Raw genomic sequence first — 20,668 nt, 5'->3', positions numbered from 1 at the left:
TGTGCCCAAACCACTTCAAAACACCCTCTTCTGCTCTCTCAACCACGCTCTTTTTATTTCCACACACCTCTCTTACCCTTACGTTACTCACTCGATCAAACCACCTCACACCACACATTGTCCTCAAACATCTCATTTCCAGCACATCCATCCTCCTGCGCACAACTCTATCCATAGCCCACGCCTCGCAACCATACAACATTGTTGGAACCACTATTCCTTCAAACATACCCATTTTTGCTTTCCGAGATAATGTTCTCGACTTCCACACATTCTTCAAGGCCCCCAGGATTTTCGCCCCCTCCCCCACCCTATGATCCACTTCCGCTTCCATGGTTCCATCCGCTGCCAGATCCACTCCCAGATATCTAAAACACTTCACTTCCTCCAGTTTTTCTCCATTCAAACTCACCTCCCAATTGACTTGACCCTCAACCCTACTGTACCTAATAACCTTGCTCTTATTCACATTTACTCTTAACTTTCTTCTTCCACACACTTTACCAAACTCAGTCACCAGCTTCTGCAGTTTCTCACATGAATCAGCCACCAGCGCTGTATCATCAGCGAACAACAACTGACTCACTTCTCAAGCTCTCTCATCCCCAACAGACTTCATACTTGCCCCTCTTTCCAAAACTCTTGCATTTACCTCCCTAACAACCCCATCCATAAACAAATTAAACAACCATGGAGACATCACACACCCCTGCCGCAAACCTACATTCACTGAGAACCAATCACTTTCCTCTCTTCCTACACGTACACATGCCTTACATCCTCGATAAAAACATTTTCACTGCTTCTAACAACTTTCCTCCCACACCATATATTCTTAATACCCTCCACAGAGCATCTCTATCAACTCTATCATATGCCTTCTCCAGATCCATAAATGCTACATACAAATCCATTTGCTTTTCTAAGTATTTCTCACATACATTCTTCAAAGCAAACACCTGATCCACACATCCTCTACCACTTCTGAAACCACACTGCTCTTCCCCAATCTGATGCTCTGTACATGCCTTCACCCTCTCAATCAATACCCTCCCATATAATTTACCAGGAATACTCAACAAACTTATACCTCTGTAATTTGAGCACTCACTCTTATCCCCTTTGCCTTTGTACAATGGCACTATGCACGCATTCCGCCAATCCTCAGGCACCTCACCTTGAGTCATACATACATTAAATAACCTTACCAACCAGTCAATAATACAGTCACCCCCTTTTTTAATAAATTCCACTGCAATACCATCCAAACCTGCTGCCTTGCCGGCTTTCATCTTCCGCAAAGCTTTCACTACCTCTTCTCTGTTTACCAAATCATTTTCCCTAACCCTCTCACTTTGCACACCACCTCGACCAAAACAACCTATATCTGCCACTCTATCATCAAACATATATATATATATATATATATATATATATACATTAAATAACCTTACCAACCAGTCAACAATACAGTCACCCCCTTTTTTAATAAATTCCACTGCAATACCATCCAAACCTGCTGCCTTGCCGGCTTTCATCTTCCGCAAAGCTTTTACTACCTCTTCTCGGTTTACCAAATCATTTTCCCTAACCCTCTCACTTTGCACACCACCTCGACCAAAACACCCTATATCTGCCACTCTGTCATCAGACACATTCAACAAACCTTCAAAATACTCATTCCATCTCCTTCTCACATCACCACTACTTGTTATCACCTCCCCATTTACGCCCTTCACTGAAGTTCCCATTTGCTCCCTTGTCTTACGCACCCTATTTACCTCTTTCCAGAACATCTTTTTATTCTCCCTAAAATTTACTGATAGTCTCTCACCCCAACTCTCATTTGCCCTTTTTTTCACCTCTTGCACCTTTCTCTTGACCTCCTGTCTCTTTCTTTTATACTTCTCCCACTCAATTGCATTTTTTCCCTGCAAAAATCGTCCAAATGCCTCTCTCTTCTCTTTCACTAATACTCTTACTTCTTCATCCCACCACTCACTACCCTTTCTAAACAGCCCACCTCCCACTCTTCTCATGCCACAAGGTTATTTAATGTATGTATGACTCATGGTGAGGTGCCTGAGGATTGGCGGAATGCGTGCATAGTGCCATTGTACAGAGGCAAAGGGGATAAGAGTGAGTGCTCAAATTACAGAGGTATAAGTTTGTTGAGTATTCCTGGTAAATTATATGGGAGGGTATTGATTGAGAGGGTGAAGGCATGTACAGAGCATCAGATTGGGGAAGAGCAGTGCGGTTTCAGAAGTGGTAGAGGATGTGTGGATCAGGTGTTTGCTTTGAAGAATGTATGTGAGAAATACTTAGAAAAGCAAATGGATTTGTATGTAGCATTTATGGATCTGGAGAAGGCATATGATAGAGTTGATAGAGATGCTCTGTGGAAGGTATTAAGAATATATGGTGTGGGAGGCAAGTTGTTAGAAGCAGTGAAAAGTTTTTATCGAGGATGTAAGGCATGTGTACGTGTAGGAAGAGAGGAAAGTGATTGGTTCTCAGTGAATGTAGGTTTGCGGCAGGGGTGTGTGATGTCTCCATGGTTGTTTAATTTGTTTATGGATGGGGTTGTTAGGGAGGTAAATGCAAGAGTCCTGGAAAGAGGGGCAAGTATGAAGTCTGTTGGGGATGAGAGAGCTTGGGAAGTGAGTCAGTTGTTGTTCGCTGATGATACAGCGCTGGTGGCTGATTCATGTGAGAAACTGCAGAAGCTGGTGACTGAGTTTGGTAAAGTGTGTGGAAGAAGAAAGTTAAGAGTAAATGTGAATAAGAGCAAGGTTATTAGGTACAGTAGGGTTGAGGGTCAAGTCAATTGGGAGGTGAGTTTGAATGGAGAAAAACTGGAGGAAGTGAAGTGTTTTAGATATCTGGGAGTGGATCTGTCAGCGGATGGAACCATGGAAGCGGAAGTGGATCATAGGGTGGGGGAGGGGGCGAAAATTTTGGGAGCCTTGAAAAATGTGTGGAAGTCGAGAACATTATCTCGGAAAGCAAAAATGGGTATGTTTGAAGGAATAGTGGTTCCAACAATGTTGTATGGTTGCGAGGCGTGGGCTATGGATAGAGTTGTGCGCAGGAGGATGGATGTGCTGGAAATGAGATGCTTGAGGACAATGTGTGGTGTGAGGTGGTTTGATCGAGTAAGTAACGTAAGGGTAAGAGAGATGTGTGGAAATAAAAAGAGCGTGGTTGAGAGAGCAGAAGAGGGTGTTTTGAAATGGTTTGGGCACATGGAGAGAATGAGTGAGGAAAGATTGACCAAGAGGATATATGTGTCGGAGGTGGAGGGAACGAGGAGAAGAGGGAGACCAAATTGGAGGTGGAAAGATGGAGTGAAAAAGATTTTGTGTGATCGGGGCCTGAACATGCAGGAGGGTGAAAGGAGGGCAAGGAATAGAGTGAATTGGAGCGATGTGGTATACAGGGTTTGACGTGCTGTCAGTGGATTGAATCAAGGCATGTGAAGCGTCTGGGGTAAACCATGGAAAGCTGTGTAGGTATGTATATTTGCGTGTGTGGACGTGTGTATGTACATGTGTATGGGGGGGGGGGGTTGGGCCATTTCTTTCGTCTGTTTCCTTGCGCTACCTCGCAAACGCGGGAGACAGCGACAAAGTAAAAAAAAAAAAAAAAAAAAAAAATATATATATATATATATATATATATATATATATATATATATATATATATATATATATATATATATATATATATATATATATATATATATATATATATATATACACACACACACACACACATATTTACATATATGCACATGTACATAAGTCATACTGTCTGCCTTTATTCATTCCCATCGCCACCTCGCCACACATGAAATAACAACCCCCTCCCCCTTCATGTGTGCGAAGTAGCGCTAGGAAAAGACAACAAAGGCCCCATTCGTTCACACTCAGTCTCTAGCTGCCATGTAGTAATGCACCGACACCACAGCTCCCTTTCCACATCCAGGCCCCACAGAACTTTCCATGGTTTACCCCAGACGCTTCACATGCCCTGGTTCAATCTATTGATAGCACGTCGAACCGGGTATACCACATCGTTCCAATTCACTCTATTCCTTGCCCGCCTTTCACTCTCCTGCATGTTCAGGCCCCGATCACTCAAAGTCTTTTTCACTCCATATTTCCACCTTCAATTAGTTCTCCCACTTCTCCTCGTTCCCTCCAACTTTGACAAATATATCCTCTTGGTCAAATTTTCCTCACTCATTCTCTCCATGTTACGAAACCATTTCAAAACACCCTCTTCTGTTCTCTCAACCACACTCGTTTTATTACCACACTTCTCTCTTACCCTATTATTACTTACTCCATCAAACCACCTCACACCACATATTGTCCTCAAACATCTCATTTCCAGCACATCCACCCTCATACGCACAACTCTATCCATAGCCCACTCCTCGCAACCATAAAAAAACTGTTGGAACCACTATTCCTTCAAACGTACCCATTTTTGCTTTCCGAGATAATGTTCTCGACTTCCACACATTCTTCAAGGCTCCCAGAAATTTCGCCCCCTCCCCCACCCTATGATTCACTTCCACTTCCATGGTTCCATCCGCTGCCAAATCCACTCCCAGATATCTAAAACACTTCACTTCCTCCAGTTGTTCTCCATTCAAACTTACCTCCGAATTGACTTGACCCTCAACCCTACTGCACCTAATAACCTTGCTCTTATTCACATTTACTCTCAACTTTCTTCTTTCAAACACTTTACCAGACTCAGTCACCAGATTCTGCAGTTTCTAACGTGAATCAACCAACACCGCTGTATCATCAGCGAACAGCAACTTACTTCCCAAGCTCTCTCATGCACAAAAGACTGCATACTTGCCCCTGTTTCCAAAACTCTTGCATTGACCTCCCTAACAACCCCATAACCAAATCAAACAAATCCATAAACAAATTAAACAACCATGGAGACATCACATACCCCTGCCGCAAACCTACATTCACTGAGAACAATTCACTTTCCTCTCTTCCTACACGTACACATGCCTTACATCCTCGATAGAAACTTTTCACTGCTTCTAACAACTTGCCTCCCACACCATATGTTTTTAATACCTTCCACAGAGCATCTCTATCAACTCTATCATATGCCTTCTCCAGATCCATAAATGCTACATACAAATCCATTTGCTTTTCTAAGTATTTTTCACATACATTTCTCAAAGCAAACACCTGATCCACTTATCCTCTACCACTTCTGAAACCCCACTGCTCTTCCCCAATCTGATGCTCTGTACATGCCTTCACCATCTCAATGCATACCCTCCCATATAATCATCAGGAATACTCAACAAACGTAAATCTCTGTAATTTGAGCACTCACCTTAGTCCCCTTTGCCTTTGTACAATGGTACTATGCAAGCATTGCGCCACTCCTAATGCACCTCACCATGAATTATACATACATCAAATAACCTTACCAACCAGTCAACAATACAGTCTCCCCCTTTTTTTTTTATAAATTCCACTGCAATACCATCCAAACCTGCTGCCTTGCCGGCTTTCATCTTCCGCAAAGCTTTCACTACCTCTTCTCTGTTTACCAAATCATTTTCCCTAACCCTTTCACTTTGCACACCACCTCAACCAAAACACCATATATCTGCTACTGTATCATCAAACACATTCAACAAACCTTCAAAATACTCACTCCATCTCCTCACATCACCACTACTTGTTATCACCTCCCCATTAGCCCCCTTCACTGAAGTTCCCATTTGTTCCTTGTCTTACGCAATTTATTTACCTCCTTAAAAAAATATTTTTATTCTCCAAAAAATTTAATGATACTCTCTCACCCCAACTCTCATTTGCCCTCTTTTTCACCTCTTGCACCTTTCTCTTGACCTCCTACCTCTTTCTTTTATACATCTCCCACTCAATTGCATTACTTCCCTGCAACAATCGTACAAATGCCTCCCTCTTCTCTTTCACAAATAATCTCACCTCTTCATTCCACCACTCAGTAACCTATCTAATCTGCCCATCTCCCACGTTTCTCATGCCACAAGCATCTTTTGTGCAAGAAATCACTGCTTCTCTAAATGCATCCCATTCCTCCCCTACTCCCCTTACCTCCTTTTTTCTAGCCTTTTTCCATTCTGTACTCAGTCTCTCCTGGTACTTCATCAAACAAGTCTCCTTCCCAAGCTCATTTACTCTCACCACTCTCTTCACCTCGACATTCTCTCTTATTTTCTCAAAACCTCTACAAATCTTCACCTTCGCCTCCACAACATAATAATCAGACATCCCTCCAGTTGCACCTCTCAGCACATTAACATCCAAAAGTCTCTCTTTTACGCGCCTATCAATTAACACGTAATCCAATAACGCTCTCTTGCCATCTCTACTACTTACATACGTATACTTATGTATATCTCGCTTTTTAAACCAGGTATTCCCAATCGCCAGTCCTTTTTCAGCATTTAAATCTACAAACTCTTCACCATTTCCATTTACAACACTGAACATCCCATGTATTCCAATTATTCCCTCAACTGCCACATTACTCACATTTGCATTGAAATCACCCATTACTATAACCCGGTCTCGTGCATCAGAACCACTGACACACTCATTCAGCTGCTCCCAAAACACTTGCCTCTCATGATCTTTCTTCTCATGCCCAGGTGCATATGCACCAATAATCACCCATCTCTCTCCATCAACTTTCAGTTTTTCCAATATCAATCTAGAGCTTACTTTCTTGCACTCTATCACATACTCTCACCACTCCATTTCAGCAGTAGTGCTACTCCTTCCCTTGCTCTTGTCCTCTCACTAACCCCTGACTTTACTCCCAAGACATTCCCAAACCACTGTTCCCCTTTATCCTTGAGCTTCGTTTCACTCAGAGCCAAAACATCCAGGTTAATTTCCACAAACCTACTACCTATCTCTCCTTTTTTATCATTTTGGTTACATCCACACACATTTAGACACCCCAATCTGAGCCTTCGAAGAGGATGAGCACTCCCCGCGTGACTCCTTCTTCTGATTCCCCTTTTGGAAAGTTAAAATAAAAGTAGGGGAGGGTTTCTAGCTCCCCCCCCCCCCCCCCCCCCCGCTCCCGTTCCCTTTAGTCGCTTTCTTCGACACCTGAGGAATGCGTGAGAAGTATTCTTTCTCCCCTATCCTATCCTCAGGGATAATATAATATATATATATATATATATATATATATATATATATATATATATATATATATATATATATATATATAGAGGGGACGGGAGCGGGGGGCCAGAAATCCTCCCCTCCTTGCATTTTTTTAACTTTCTAAAATGGGAAACAGAAGAAGTAGTCACGCGGAGAGTGCTCATCCTTCTCGAAGGCTCAGATTGGGGTGTCTAAATGTGTGTGGATGTAACCAAGATGTGAAAAAAGGAGAGATAGGTAGTATGTTTGAGGAAAGGAACCTGGATGTTTTGGCTCTGATTGAAACGAAGCTCAAGGGTAAAGGTGAAGAGTGGTTTGGGAATGTCTTGGGATTAAAGTCAGGGGTTAGTGAGAGGACAAGAGCAAGGGAAGGAGTAGCAGTACTCCTGAAACAGGAGTTGTGGGAGTATGTGATAGAATGTAAGAAAGGAAATTCTTGATTAATATGGGTAAAACTGAAAGTTGATTGAGACAGATGGGTGATTATTGGTGCATATGCACCTGGGCATGAGAAGAAAGATCATGCGAGGCAAGTGTTTTGGAAGCAGCTGAATGAATGTGTTAGTGGTTTTGATGCACGAGACCAGGTTATATTGATGGGTGATTTGAATGCAAAGGTGAGTAATGTGGCAGTTGAGGGAATAAATGGTGTACATGGGGTGTTCAGTGTTGTAAATGGAAATGGTGAAGAGCTTGTAGATTTATGTGCTGAAAAAGGACTGGTGATTGGGAATACCTGGTTTAAAAAGCGAGATATACATAAGTATACGTATGTAAGTAGGAGAGATGGCCAGAGAGCGTTATTGGATTACATGTTAATTGACATGCGCGCGAAAGAGAGACTTTTGGATGTTAATGTGCTGAGAGGTGCAACTTGAGGGATGTCTGTTCATTATCTTGTGGAGGCTAAGGTGAAGATTTGTATGGGTTTTCAGAAAAGAAGAGTGAATGTTGGGTTGAAGAGGGTGGTGAGAGTAAGTGAGCTTGGGAAGGAGACTTGTTTGAGGAAGTACAAGGAGAGACTGAGTAGAGAATGGAAAAAGGTGAGAACAATGGAAGTAAGGGGAGTGGGGGAGAAATGTGATGTATTCAAGGAATCAGTGATGGATTGCGCAAAAGATGTTTATGGCATGAGAAGAGTGGGAGGTGGGTTGATTAGAAAGGGTAGTGAGTGGTGGGATGAAGAAGTAAGATTATTAGTGAAAGAGAAGAGAGAGTCATTTGGACGATTTTTGCAGGGGAAAAATGCAATTGAGTGGGAGATGTATGAAAGAAAGAGACCGGAGGTCAAGAGTAAGGTGCAAGGGGGGCAAATGAGACTTGGGGTGAGAGAGTATCATTAAATTTTAGGGAGAATTAAAAGATGTTCTCGAAGGAGGTAAATAAAGTGCGTAAGACAAGGGAGCAAATGGGAACGTCAGTGAAGGGCGCAAATGGGGAGGTGATAACAAGTAGTGGTGATGTGAGAAGGAGATGGAGTGAGTATTTTGAAGGTTTGTTGAATGTGTTTGATGATAGAGTGGCAGATATAGGGTGTTTTGGTCGAGGTGGTGTGCAAAGTGAGAGCGTTAGGGAAAATGATTTGGTAAACATAGAAGAGGTAGTAAAAGCTTTGCGGAAGATGAAAGCCGGCAAGGCAGCAGGTTTGGATGGTATTGCAGTGGAATTTATTAAAGAAGGGGGTGACTGTATTGCTGACTGGTTGGTAAGGTTATTCAATGTATGTATGATTCATGGTGAGGTGCCTGAGGATTGGTGGAATGATTGCATAGTGCCATTGTACAAAGGCAAAGGGATAAGAGTGAGTGCTCAAATTACAGAGGTATAAGTTTGTTGAGTATTCCTGGTAAATTATATGGGAGTGTATTGATTGAGAGGGTGAAGGCATGTACAGAGCATCAGATTGGGGAAGAGCAATGTGGTTTAAGAAGTGGTAGAGGATGTGTGGATCAGGTGTTTGCTTTGAAGAATGTATGTAAGAAATACTTAGAAAAACAAATGGATTTGTATGTAGCATTTATGGATATGGAGAAAGCATTTGATAGAGTTGATAGAGATGCTCTGTGGAAGGTTTTAAGAATATATGGTGTGGGAGTTAAGTTGTTAGAAGCAGTGAAAAGTTTTTATCGAGAATGTAAAGCATGTGTACGTTTAGGAAGAGAGGAAAGTGATTGGTTCTCAGGGAATATAGGTTTGCGGCAGGGGTGTGTGATGTCTCCATGGTTGTTTAATTTGTTTATGGATGGGGTTGTTAGGGAGGTGAATGCAAGAGTTTTGGAAAGAGGTGCAAGTATGCAGACTGTTCTGGATGAGAGAGCTTGGGAAGTGAGTCAGTTGTTGTTCGCTGATGATACAGCGCTGGTGGCCAATTCATTTAAGAAGCTGCAGAAGCTGGTGACTGAGTTTGGTAAAGTGTGTGAAAGAAGAAAGCTGAGAGTAAATGTGAATAAGAGCAAGGTTATTAGGTACAGTAGGGTTGAGGGTCAAGTCAATTGGGAGGGAAGTTTGAATGGAGAAAAACTGGAGGAAGTAAAGTGTTTTAGATATCTTGGCGTGGGTGTGGCAGCGGATGGAACCATGGAAGCGGAAGTGAATCATTGGGTGGGGGAGGGGGCGAAAATTCTGGGAGCCTTGAAGAATGTTTGGAAGTCGAGAACCTTATCTCGGAAAGCAAAAATGGGTATGTTTGAAGGAATAGTGGTTCCAACAATGTTGTATGGTTGCGAGGCGTGGGCTATGGATAGGGATGTGCTCAGGAGGGTGGATGTGCTGGAAATGATACGTTTGAGGACAACATGTGGTGTGAGGTGGTTTGATCGAGTAAGTAACGTAAGGGTAAGAGAGATGTGTGGAAATAAAATGAGCGTGGTTGAGAGAGCAGAAGAGGGTGTTTTGAAATGGTTTGGGCACATTGAGGGAATGAGTGAGGAAAGATTGACCAAGAGGATACATGTGTCAGAGGTGGAGGGAACGAGGAGAAGTGGGAGACCAAATTGGATGTGGAAAGATGGAGTGAAAAAGATTTTGAGTGATCGGGGCCTGAACATGCAGGAGGGTGAAAGGCGTTCAAGGAACAGAGTGAATTGGAACGATGTGGTATACCGGGTCGACGTGCTGTCAATGGATTTAACCAGGGCATGTGAAGCGTCTGGGGTAAACCATGGAAATTGTGTGGGGCCTGGATATGGAAAGGGAACTGTGGTTTCGGTGCATTATTCCGTGACAGCTAGAGACTGAGTGTGAACGAATGGGGCCTTTGGTGTCTTTTCCTAGCGCTACCTCGCACACATGAGGGGGGAGGGGGTTGTTATTCCATGTGTGGCGAGGTGGCGATGGGAACAAATAAAGGCAGACAGTATGAATTATGTACATGTGTATATATGTCTGTACATTGAGATGTATAGGTATGTATACTTGCATGTGTGGACGTGTATGTATATACATGTGTATGTGGGCGGGTTGGGCCATTCTTTCGTCTGTTTCCTTGCGCTACCTCGCTAACGCGGGAGACAGCGACAAAGCAAAATTAATGTATATATATATATATATATATATATATATATATATATATATATATATATATATATATATATATATATATATATATATATATATATATATATATATATATATATAAAAGATCCCTTAAGTTAGCAAAGAAATCATTTTGTAGAATTTAGCCCAAACCTTCCATTGACACTAAGATCTTTTAGTTTACCCTTTAAATCATAATTTCATTTAACTTCCCCTGTTGCTTAAATGATTTAATGTAAATGTTGCCTTCAACAACAATAATACTATAAAAAGAAATCTTAAAGAGGAAATCACGAGAAAATTCTCTTCGATGCATCTATAAAGTGCCTTGTGGAAATTGTGATAACTTTTATGTTGGTTAGACTTGTAAGAATCTTACTGTTAGACTTATGGAACATGAACATATAATAAGAACGGGACAAGAATCAAATACCATGTTCAATCACGTTAAAAACTGGGTTCATTGTATTGACTTGAGTAATGCCATCTCAGTTATTAACTCTAACTCTAGTACCAAGAGAAATATCATTGAATCTTCTATCATTCAATACACAAAAAATTATAATCATGATATTAGTGATGGTCTAGACAAATTAGATAACTTTATTGCTGATTGAATTTGTAACTGTATGTTTTGGACAACCACATGTTTTCCAAAGAGAGTCCTACCTTCGTCTCGATGCATATCAACTGACTTTTATTTCTCTCTTATGTCTCCCCCGATGATGTGATTATAACACGAAAGTGCACTTGGGAACTTATCGTGTTTCATTTTACCCGTGGACTCTTAGGAATATATATATATATATATATATATATATATATATATATATATATATATATATATATATATATATATATATATATATATATTTTTTTTTTTTTTTTTTTTCATACTATTCGCTATTTCCCGCGACAGCGAGGTAGCGTTAAGAACAGAGGACTGGGCCTTTGAGGGAATATCCTCACCTGGACCTCTTCTCTGTTCCTTCTTTTGGAAAATTAAAAAAAAAAAAAAAAACGAGAGGGGAGGATTTCCAGCCCCCCACTCCCTTCCCTTTTAGTCGCCTTCTACGACACGTAGGGAATACGTGGGAAGTATTCTTTCTCCCCTATCCCCAGGGAAATATATATATATGTATATATATATATATATATATATATATATATATATATATATATATATATATATATATATATATATATATATATATATATATATATATATTTATGTATATATATATATATATATATATATATATATATATATTCTGCTTTGTCGCTGTATCCCGCGTTTGCGAGGTAGCTCAAGGAAACAGAAGAAAGAAATAGCCCAACCCACCCCCAATACACATGTATATACATACACGTCCACAGACGCAAATATACATACCTTTTACATACATAGCTTTTATATGCATAGCTTTTACTACCTCTCCTCTATTTACCAAATCATTTTCCCTAACCCTCTCACTTTGCACACCACCTCGACCAAAACACCCTATATCTGCCACTCTATCATCAAACACATTCAACAAACCTTCTAAATACTCACTCCATCTCCTTCTCACATCACCACTACTTGTTATCACCTCCCCATTAGCCACCTTCACTGAAGTTCCCATTTGCTCCCTTGTCTTACGCACTTTATTTCCCTCCTTCCAGAACATCTTTTTATTCTCCCTGAAATTTAATGATACTCTCTCACCCCAACTCTCATTTGCCCTCTTTTTCCACCTTTCTCTTGACCTCCTGCCTCTCTCTTTTATACCTCTCCCACTCATTTGCATCTTTTCCCTGCAAAAATCGTCCAAATGCCTCTCTCTTCTCTGTTACGAATAATCTTACTTCTTCATCCCATCACTCACTACCCTTTCTAATCAACCCACCTCCCACGCTTCTCATGCCACAAGCATCTTTGGCGCAAGCCATCACTGCTTCCCTAAAAACATTCCATTCCTCCCCCACTCCCTTTACCTCCTTTGTTCTCACCCTTTTCCATTCTGTACTCAGTCTCTCCTGGTACTTCCTCACACAAATCTCCTTCCCAAGCTCACTTACTCTCACCACTCTCTTCACCGCAACATTCTCTCTTCTTCTCTGAAAACCCCCAAAAATCTTCACCTTCGCCTCCACAAGATAATGATCAGACATATCTCCAGTTGCACCTCTCAGCACATTAACATCCAAAAGTCTCTCTTTTTCGCGACTATCAATTAACACGTAATCCAATAACGCTCTCTTGCCATCTCTCCTAATTACATACGTATACTTATGTATATCTCGCTTTTTAAACCAGATATTCCCAATCACCAGTTCTTTTTCAGCACATAAATGTACAAGCTCTTCACCATTTCCATTTACAACACTCAACACTCCATGTATACCAATTATTCCCTCAACTGCCACATTACTCACCTTTGCATTCAAATCACCCATTACTATAACCCGGTGTTGTGCATCAAAACCACTAACACACTCATTCAGCTGCTCCCAAAACACTTGCCTCTCATGATCTTTCTTCTCATGCCCAGGTGTATATGCACCAATAATCACCCATCTCTCTCCATCAACTTTCAGTTTTACCCATATCAATCTAGAATTTACTTTCTTATGCTCTATCACATACTCCCACAACTCCTGATTCAGGAGTAGTGCTACTCCTTCCCTTTGCTCTTGTCCTCTCAATAACCCCTGACTTTACTCCCAAGACATTCCCAAACCACTCCTCTCCTTTACCCTTGAGCTTCGTTTCACTCAGAGCCAAAACATCCAGGTTCCTTTCCTCAAACATACTACCTATCTCTCCTTTTTTTTCATCTTGGTTACATCCACACACATTTAGACACCCTAATCTGAGCCTTCGAGGAGGATAAGCACTCCTCGCGTGACTCCTTCTTCTGTTTCCCCTTTTAGAAAGTTAAAATACAAGGAGGGGAGGGTTTCTGGCCCCCGGCTCCCGTCCCCTTTAGTCGCCTTCTACGACACGTGAGGAATGCGTGGGAAGTATTCTTTCTCCCCTATCCCCAGGGATATATATATATATATATATATATATATATATATATATATATATATATATATATATATATATATATATATATATATATATATATATATATATATATATATATATATATATATATATAAATAGTTTTTAGGGAAGCAGTGATGGCTTGCGCAAAAGATGCTTGTGGCATGAGAAGCGTGGGGGGGTGGGTTGATTAGAAAGGGTAGTGAGTGGTGGGATGAAGAAGTCCGATTATTAGTGAAAGAGAAGAGAGAGGCATTTGGACGATTTTTGCAGGGAAAAAATGCAAATGAGTGGGAGATGTATAAAAGAAAGAAACGGGAGGTCAAGAGAGAGGTGCAAGAGGTGAAAAAGTGGGCAAATGAGTGTTGGGGTGAGAGAGTATCATCAAATTATAGGGAGAATGAAAAGATGTTCTGGAAGGAGGTAAATAAAGTGAGTAAGACAAGGGAGCAAATGGGAACTTCAGTGAAGGGGGCTAATGGGGAGGTGATAACTGTTAGTGGTGATGTGAGAAGGAGATGGAGTGAGTATTTTGAAGGTTTGTTGAATGTGTTTGATGATAGAGTGGCAGATATAGGGTGTTTTGGTCAAGGTGGTGTGCAAAGTGAGAGGGTTAGGGAAAATGATTTGGAAAACAGAGAAGAAGTAGTAAAAGCTTTGCGGAAGATGAAAGCCGGCAAGGCAGCAGGTTTCGATGGCATTGCATTGGAATTTATCAGAAATGGGGTTGAATGTATTGTTAACTTGTTAGTAAGGTTATTTAGTGTTTGTATGATTCATGGTGAGGTGACTAAGGATTGGCGGAATGCTTGCTTAGTGCCATTGTACAAATGCAAAGGGGATAAGATTGAGTGCTCAAATTACAGAGTTATAAGTTTGTTGAGTATTCCTGGTATATTATGTGGGAGGATATTGATTGAGAGGGTGAAGGCATGTACAGAGCTTCAGATTGTGGAAGAACAGTGTTGTTTCAGAAGTGGTAGAGGATGTGTGGATCAGGTGTTTGCTTTGAAGAAAGTATGTGAGAAATACTTAGAAAAGCAAATGGATTTGTATGTAGCATTTATGGATGTGGAGAAGGCATATGTTGGAGTTGATAGAGATGCTCTGTGGAAGGTAATAAGAATATATGGTGTGGGTGGCAAGTTGTTAGAAGCAGTGAAAAGTTTTTATCGAGGATGTAAGGCATGTGTACGTGTAGAAAGAGAGGAGATTGATTGCTTCTCAGTGAATGTAGGTTTGCGGCAGGGGTGTGTGATGCCTCCATGGTTGTTTAATTTGTTTATGGATGGGGTTATTAGGGAGGTGAATGCAAGAGTTTTGGAAAGAGGGGCAAATATGCAATCTGTTGTGGATGAGAGAGCTTGGGAAGTGAGTCAGTTGTTTTTCGCTGACGATACAGCGCTGGTGGCTGATTCATGTGAGAAACTGCTGAAGCTGGTGACTGAGTCTGGTAAAGTGTGTGAAAGAAGAAAGTTAATGGTAAATATGAATAAGAGCAAGAGTTGAGGGTCAAGTCAATTGGGAGGTAAGTTTGAATGGAGAAAAACTGGAGGAAGTAAAGTGTTTTAGATATAAGGGAGTGGATATGGCAGCGGATTGAACCATGGAAGTGGAAGTAAATCATAGGGTGGGGGAGGGGGCGAAAATCCTGGGAGCCTTGAAGAATGTGTGGAAGTCGAGAACATTATCTCTGAAACAACAATGGCTATGTTTCAAGGAATAGTGGTTCCAACAATGTTATATGGTTGTGAGGCGTGGGCTATGGATAGAGTTGTGCGCAGGAGGGTGGATGTGCTGGAAATGAGATTTTTGAGAACAATATGTGGTGTGAGGTGGTTTGATCGAGTAAGTAATAATAGGGTAAGAGATATATGTGGAAATAAAAAGAGCGTGGTTGAGAGAGCAGAAGAGGGTGTTTTGAACTGGTTTGGGCACATGGAGAGAATGAGTGAGGAAGATTGACCAAGAGGATATATGTTTTGGAGGTTGAGGGAACGAGGAGAAGTGCGAGACCAAATTGGAGGTGGAAAGATGGAGTGAAAAAGATTTTGAGTGATCGGGGCCTGAACATGCAGGAGGGTGAAAGGCGGGCAAGGAATAGAGTGAATTGGATTGATGTGGTATACCGGGGTCGACGTGCTGTTAATGGACTGAATCAGGGCATGAGAAGCGTCTGGGGTAAACCATGGAAAATTCTGTGGGGCCTGGATGTGGAAAGGGAGGTGTGGTTTCGGGCATTATTGCATGACAGCTAGAGACTGAGTGTGAACGAATGAGGCCTTTGTTGTCTTTTCCTAGCGTTACCTCGCACACATGAGGGGGAAGGGGGATGTTATTCCATGTGTGGCGAGGTGGCGATTGGATTGAATTAAGGCAGACTGTGTGAATTGTTTGTATGTGTATATATGTATGTGTCTGTGTGTGTATTTATATGTGTACATTGAGATGTATGGGTTTGTATATTTGCGTGTGTGGACGTATCTGTATATACATGTGTATGGGGGTGGGTTGGGCTATTTCTTTCGTCTGTTTCCTTGCGCTCCCTCCCAAACGCGGGAGACAGCGACAAAGCAAAATGATATTGATAATGATATATATATATATATATATATATATATATATATATATATATATATATATATATATATATATATATATATTTTTTTTTTTTTTTACTTTGTCGCTGTCTCCCGCGTTTGCGAGGTAGCGCAAGGAAACAGACGAAAGAAATGGCCCAACCCACCCCCATACACATGTATATACATACGTCCACACACGCAAATATACATACCTACACAGCTTTCCATGGTTTACCCCAGACGCTTCACATGCCCTGATTCAATCCACTGACAGCACGTCAACCCCGGTATACCACATCGCTCCAATTCACTCTATTCCTTGCCCTCCTTTCACCCTCCTGCATGTTCAGGCCTCGATTACACAAAATCTTTTTCACTCCATCTTTCCACCTCCAATTTGGTCTCCCTCTTCTCCTCGTTCCCTCCACCTCCGACACATATATCCTCTTGGTCAATCTTTCCTCACTCATTCTCTCCATGTGCCCAAACCAGTTCAAAACACCCTCTTCTGCTCTCTCAACCACGCTCTTTTTATTTCCACATATCTCTCTTACCCTATTATTACTTACTCGATCAAACCACCTCACACCACATATTGTTCTCAAACATCTCATTTCCAGCACATCCACCCTCCTGCGCACAACTCTATCCATAGCCCACGCCTCACAACCATACAACATTGTTGGAACCACTTTTCCTTCAAACATACCCATTTTTGCTTCCGAGATAATGTTCTCGACTTCCACACATTCTTCAAGGCTCCCAGAATTTTCGCCCCCTCCCCCACCCTATGATCCACTTCCTCTTCCATGGTTCCATCCGCTGCCAGATCCACTCCCAGATATCTAAAACACTTCACTTCCTCCAGTTTTTCTCCATTCAAACTCACCTCCCAATTGACTTGACCTTCAACCCTACTGTACCTAATAACCTTGCTCTTATTCACATTTACTCTTAACTTTCCTCTTTCACACACTTTACCAAACTCAGTCACCAGCTTCTGCGCAGGAGGATGGATGTGATGGAAATGAGATGTTTGAGGACAATGTGTGGTGTGAGGTGGTTTGATCAAGTAACGTAAGGGTAAGAGAGATGTGTGGAAATAATAAGAGCGTGGTTGAGAGAGCAGAAGAGGGTGTTTTGAAATGGTTTGGGCACATGGAGAGAATGAGTGAGGAAAGATTGACCAAGAGGATATATGTGTCGGAGGTGGAGGGAACGAGGAGAAGAGGGAGACCAAATTGGAGGTGGAAAGATGGAGTGAAAAAGATTTTGTGTGATCGGGGCCTGAACATGCAGGAGGGTGAAAGGAGGTCAAGGAATAGAGTGAATTGGAGCGATGTGGTATACCGGGGTTGACGTGCTGTCAGTGGATTGAATCGGGGCATGTGAAGCGTCTGGGGTAAACCATGGAAAGCTGTGTAGGTATGTATATTTGCGTGTGTGGACGTATGTATATACATGTGTATGGGGATGGGTTGGGCCATTTCTTTCGTCTGTTTCCTTACGCTACCTCGCAAACGCGGGAGACAGCGAAAAAAAAAAAAAAAAAAAAAAATATATATATATATATATATATATATATATATATATATATATATATATATATATATATACTCACTTGATGAACTTCTCAGGGAAGAGCTGTAGGTGGGAAGTGAGAATGAGGCCTCTACTTGGGGTCCAGGAGGCAATCCTCAGTGGCTGCGCCCCCTGTGGGCCGTATGGCATGTGCACGTACACACCGCACCTGCATGATGATGCGGAGAAAAATGTAGTTGATAAACACTACTGTACTTTTAGTAACAAACTCCACCAAGCTGTTACATGGAGTATATGATTCTTATGTAGACGGCATGTGAATGTTGTGAAATGTTATAAGGCCATATAAGTTACAATGTTGTCTCCTCTTAGCTACTTGACCGATTCGTCGGAGTCATCCATAATAAGCAGCATGGCATTTGTCATGGAGAAGGTTTCCTGCAGGTCCTGCAGCTGCTGGAGTGGCAGGCGGGTGAGGACGAGGAGCCTAGTGGACCACACCAGGAGGCGGCCCTTGAGGGACCACTGGGCGAAGGCGGCGAGGAAGACTGGGTCGTCGCTCACCACCACCACCGTCACGCACCATGACAACTGACGAAGCTGTTGGTGGTGACATGGAATATCAGAGGTACTATGAGAGGAATTTGGCCACCTTGTTAGTAGTGTAAAGCACATACTGATCATTGGTAACAGCAACGTGACATCCCTGTTTATTTTACCCACCCAACCAAAGGTCGTGTGAGCATCTGTCATCCATGAGTTAACTTTCCACATACTCATTACTTTTAAAACTATTGAACCATTTTGAAACTGAATCCTTAGAGATAACAAATAGTGTTTTGTAAAATAATAATCAGTGAACCCTATTGCTTTCTTAAATCCCCTTTTACCAAAAACAGTTCATCCCTGAACGTTTTATGTTTTATTATTTATCTTGTAAAATTACTTGGCAAATTTGAGCCAAACTCGGCAGGAACGGCGTGAGATGATCCCTTCTCGAAAATGTTTCCGTTGAGCCCGACCATCATCATCAAAGATGGACTGTCTTACGTTTGACTGTCTCTTGCTTCAGGACGTCCTGCTGCATGACGCAGGTTGTTCTGTTGACTTAGGACGCACTGCTACATGACGCAGATTGTTCTCTTGCTTCAGGACGTACTGCTGCATGACGCAGGTTGTTCTGTTGACTTAGGACGTTCTGCTGCATAACGCAGATTGTTCTGTTGATTCAGGACGCACTGCTGCATGACGCAGATTGTTCTGTTGATTCAGGACGCACTGCTGCATGACACAGATTGTTTTACTGGTTCAGGACGTACTGCTGCATGACGCAGGTTGTTCTGTTGACTTAGTAAGTTCTGTTGAATGACGCAGATTGTTCTGCTGATTCAGGACGCAGTGCTGCATGACGTAGATTGTTCTGCTGACTCAGGACGCACTGCTGCATGACGTAGGTTGTTCTTTTGATTCAAGACGCAGTGCTGTATGACACAGATTGTTCTACTGGTTCAGGACGTACTGCCGCATGACGCAGGTGTTTCTGTTGACTCAGGACGTTCTGCTGCATGACGCAGGTTGTTCTGTTGACTTAGGGCGTTCTGCTGCATGACGCAGGTTGTTCTGTTGACTTAGGGCGTTCTGCTGCATGACGCAGGTTGTTCTGTTGACTCAGGACGTTCTGCTGCATGACGCAGGTTGTTCTGTTGACTTAGGGCGTTCTGCTGCATGACACAGGTTGTTCTGTTGACTTAGGGCGTTCTGCTGCATGACGCAGGTTGTTCTGTTGACTTAGGGCGTTCTGCTGCATGACACAGGTTGTTCTGTTGACTTAGGGCGTTCTGCTGCATGACGCAGGTTGTTCTGTTGACTTAGGGCGTTCTGCTGCATGACACAGGTTGTTCTGTTGACTTAGGGCGTTCTGCTGCATGACACAGGTTGTTCTGTTGACTTAGGGCGTTCTGCTGCATGACGCAGGTTGTTCTGTTGACTCAGGACGTTCTGCTGCATGACGCAGGTTGTTCTGTTGACTTAGGGCGTTCTGCTGCATGACACAGGTTGTTCTGTTGACTTAGGGCGTTCTGCTGCATGACGCAGGTTGTTCTGTTGACTTAGGGCGTTCTGCTGCATGACGCAGGTTGTTCTGTTGACTTAGGGCGTTCTGCTGCATGACGCAGATTGTTCTGCTGATTCAGGACGCACTGCTGCATGACGTAGATTGTTCTGTTGACTCAGGACGTACTGGTGCATGACGCAGGTTGCTCTGTTGACTCAGGATATATTGTTGTATGACACAATTTGTTGTTGGACATACAATTTCATTGTTTTTGTTTTTCGTCCAAGGCCAATGCCCAAGAAAAGCTTTGCTCATGAAAACGGAAATATGTTCATGCCTCCGGAGATCCATTTTCTATGACGGGTTATCCTAGAATGTGAGTTAAGACTACATGATCATCAGTTACCTAATGCATGATAACGTATTTTAGTGTACCTCATACACTTCATTTATTTTTTCGATCATCTTTATTGGTTATATGATAAGAAAAATCACCTACTTTGGTTATTGGTAATCCAGGTAAGCAATACAGGCTTATATGAGCCTCAGACTGGGAAAGTGAGAGTAGCTGTATTGGTAATATGAGAGGTGTATACTTGTCATGCTAGCAACAAAGTGATACAGGTGCCATAGTAAGAGTGTGTGACTGGCCTGTCTGCCAAGGTAGTAATGCAAGAACGACTTCGATGTTTCCGGAGTAACA

General features: G+C 42.1%; 1 protein-coding gene across 1 annotated transcript in view; it reads right to left on the bottom strand.

The window, feature by feature from the left end:
• LOC139763312 (probable glutamate receptor) overlaps positions 1-20,668 on the bottom strand; it is a 244,468-nt gene that overhangs the window by 183,686 nt on the left and 40,114 nt on the right. Inside the window, exons 4-5 of the mRNA XM_071689334.1 lie at positions 18,289-18,512; positions 17,992-18,120 (exon numbers count right to left, since the gene is read on the bottom strand). Of these exons, the coding sequence (XP_071545435.1) occupies positions 17,992-18,120; positions 18,289-18,512 (353 nt within the window). The remainder of the gene's footprint in view (positions 1-17,991; positions 18,121-18,288; positions 18,513-20,668) is intronic.

The sequence above is a fragment of the Panulirus ornatus genome, chromosome 46 (genome assembly GCF_036320965.1).
Source record: "Panulirus ornatus isolate Po-2019 chromosome 46, ASM3632096v1, whole genome shotgun sequence".
NCBI lineage: Eukaryota > Metazoa > Arthropoda > Malacostraca > Decapoda > Palinuridae > Panulirus > Panulirus ornatus.
The sequence above is the reverse complement of the archived record's forward strand: the minus strand, read 5'-3'. Positions and strand labels throughout refer to the sequence as shown.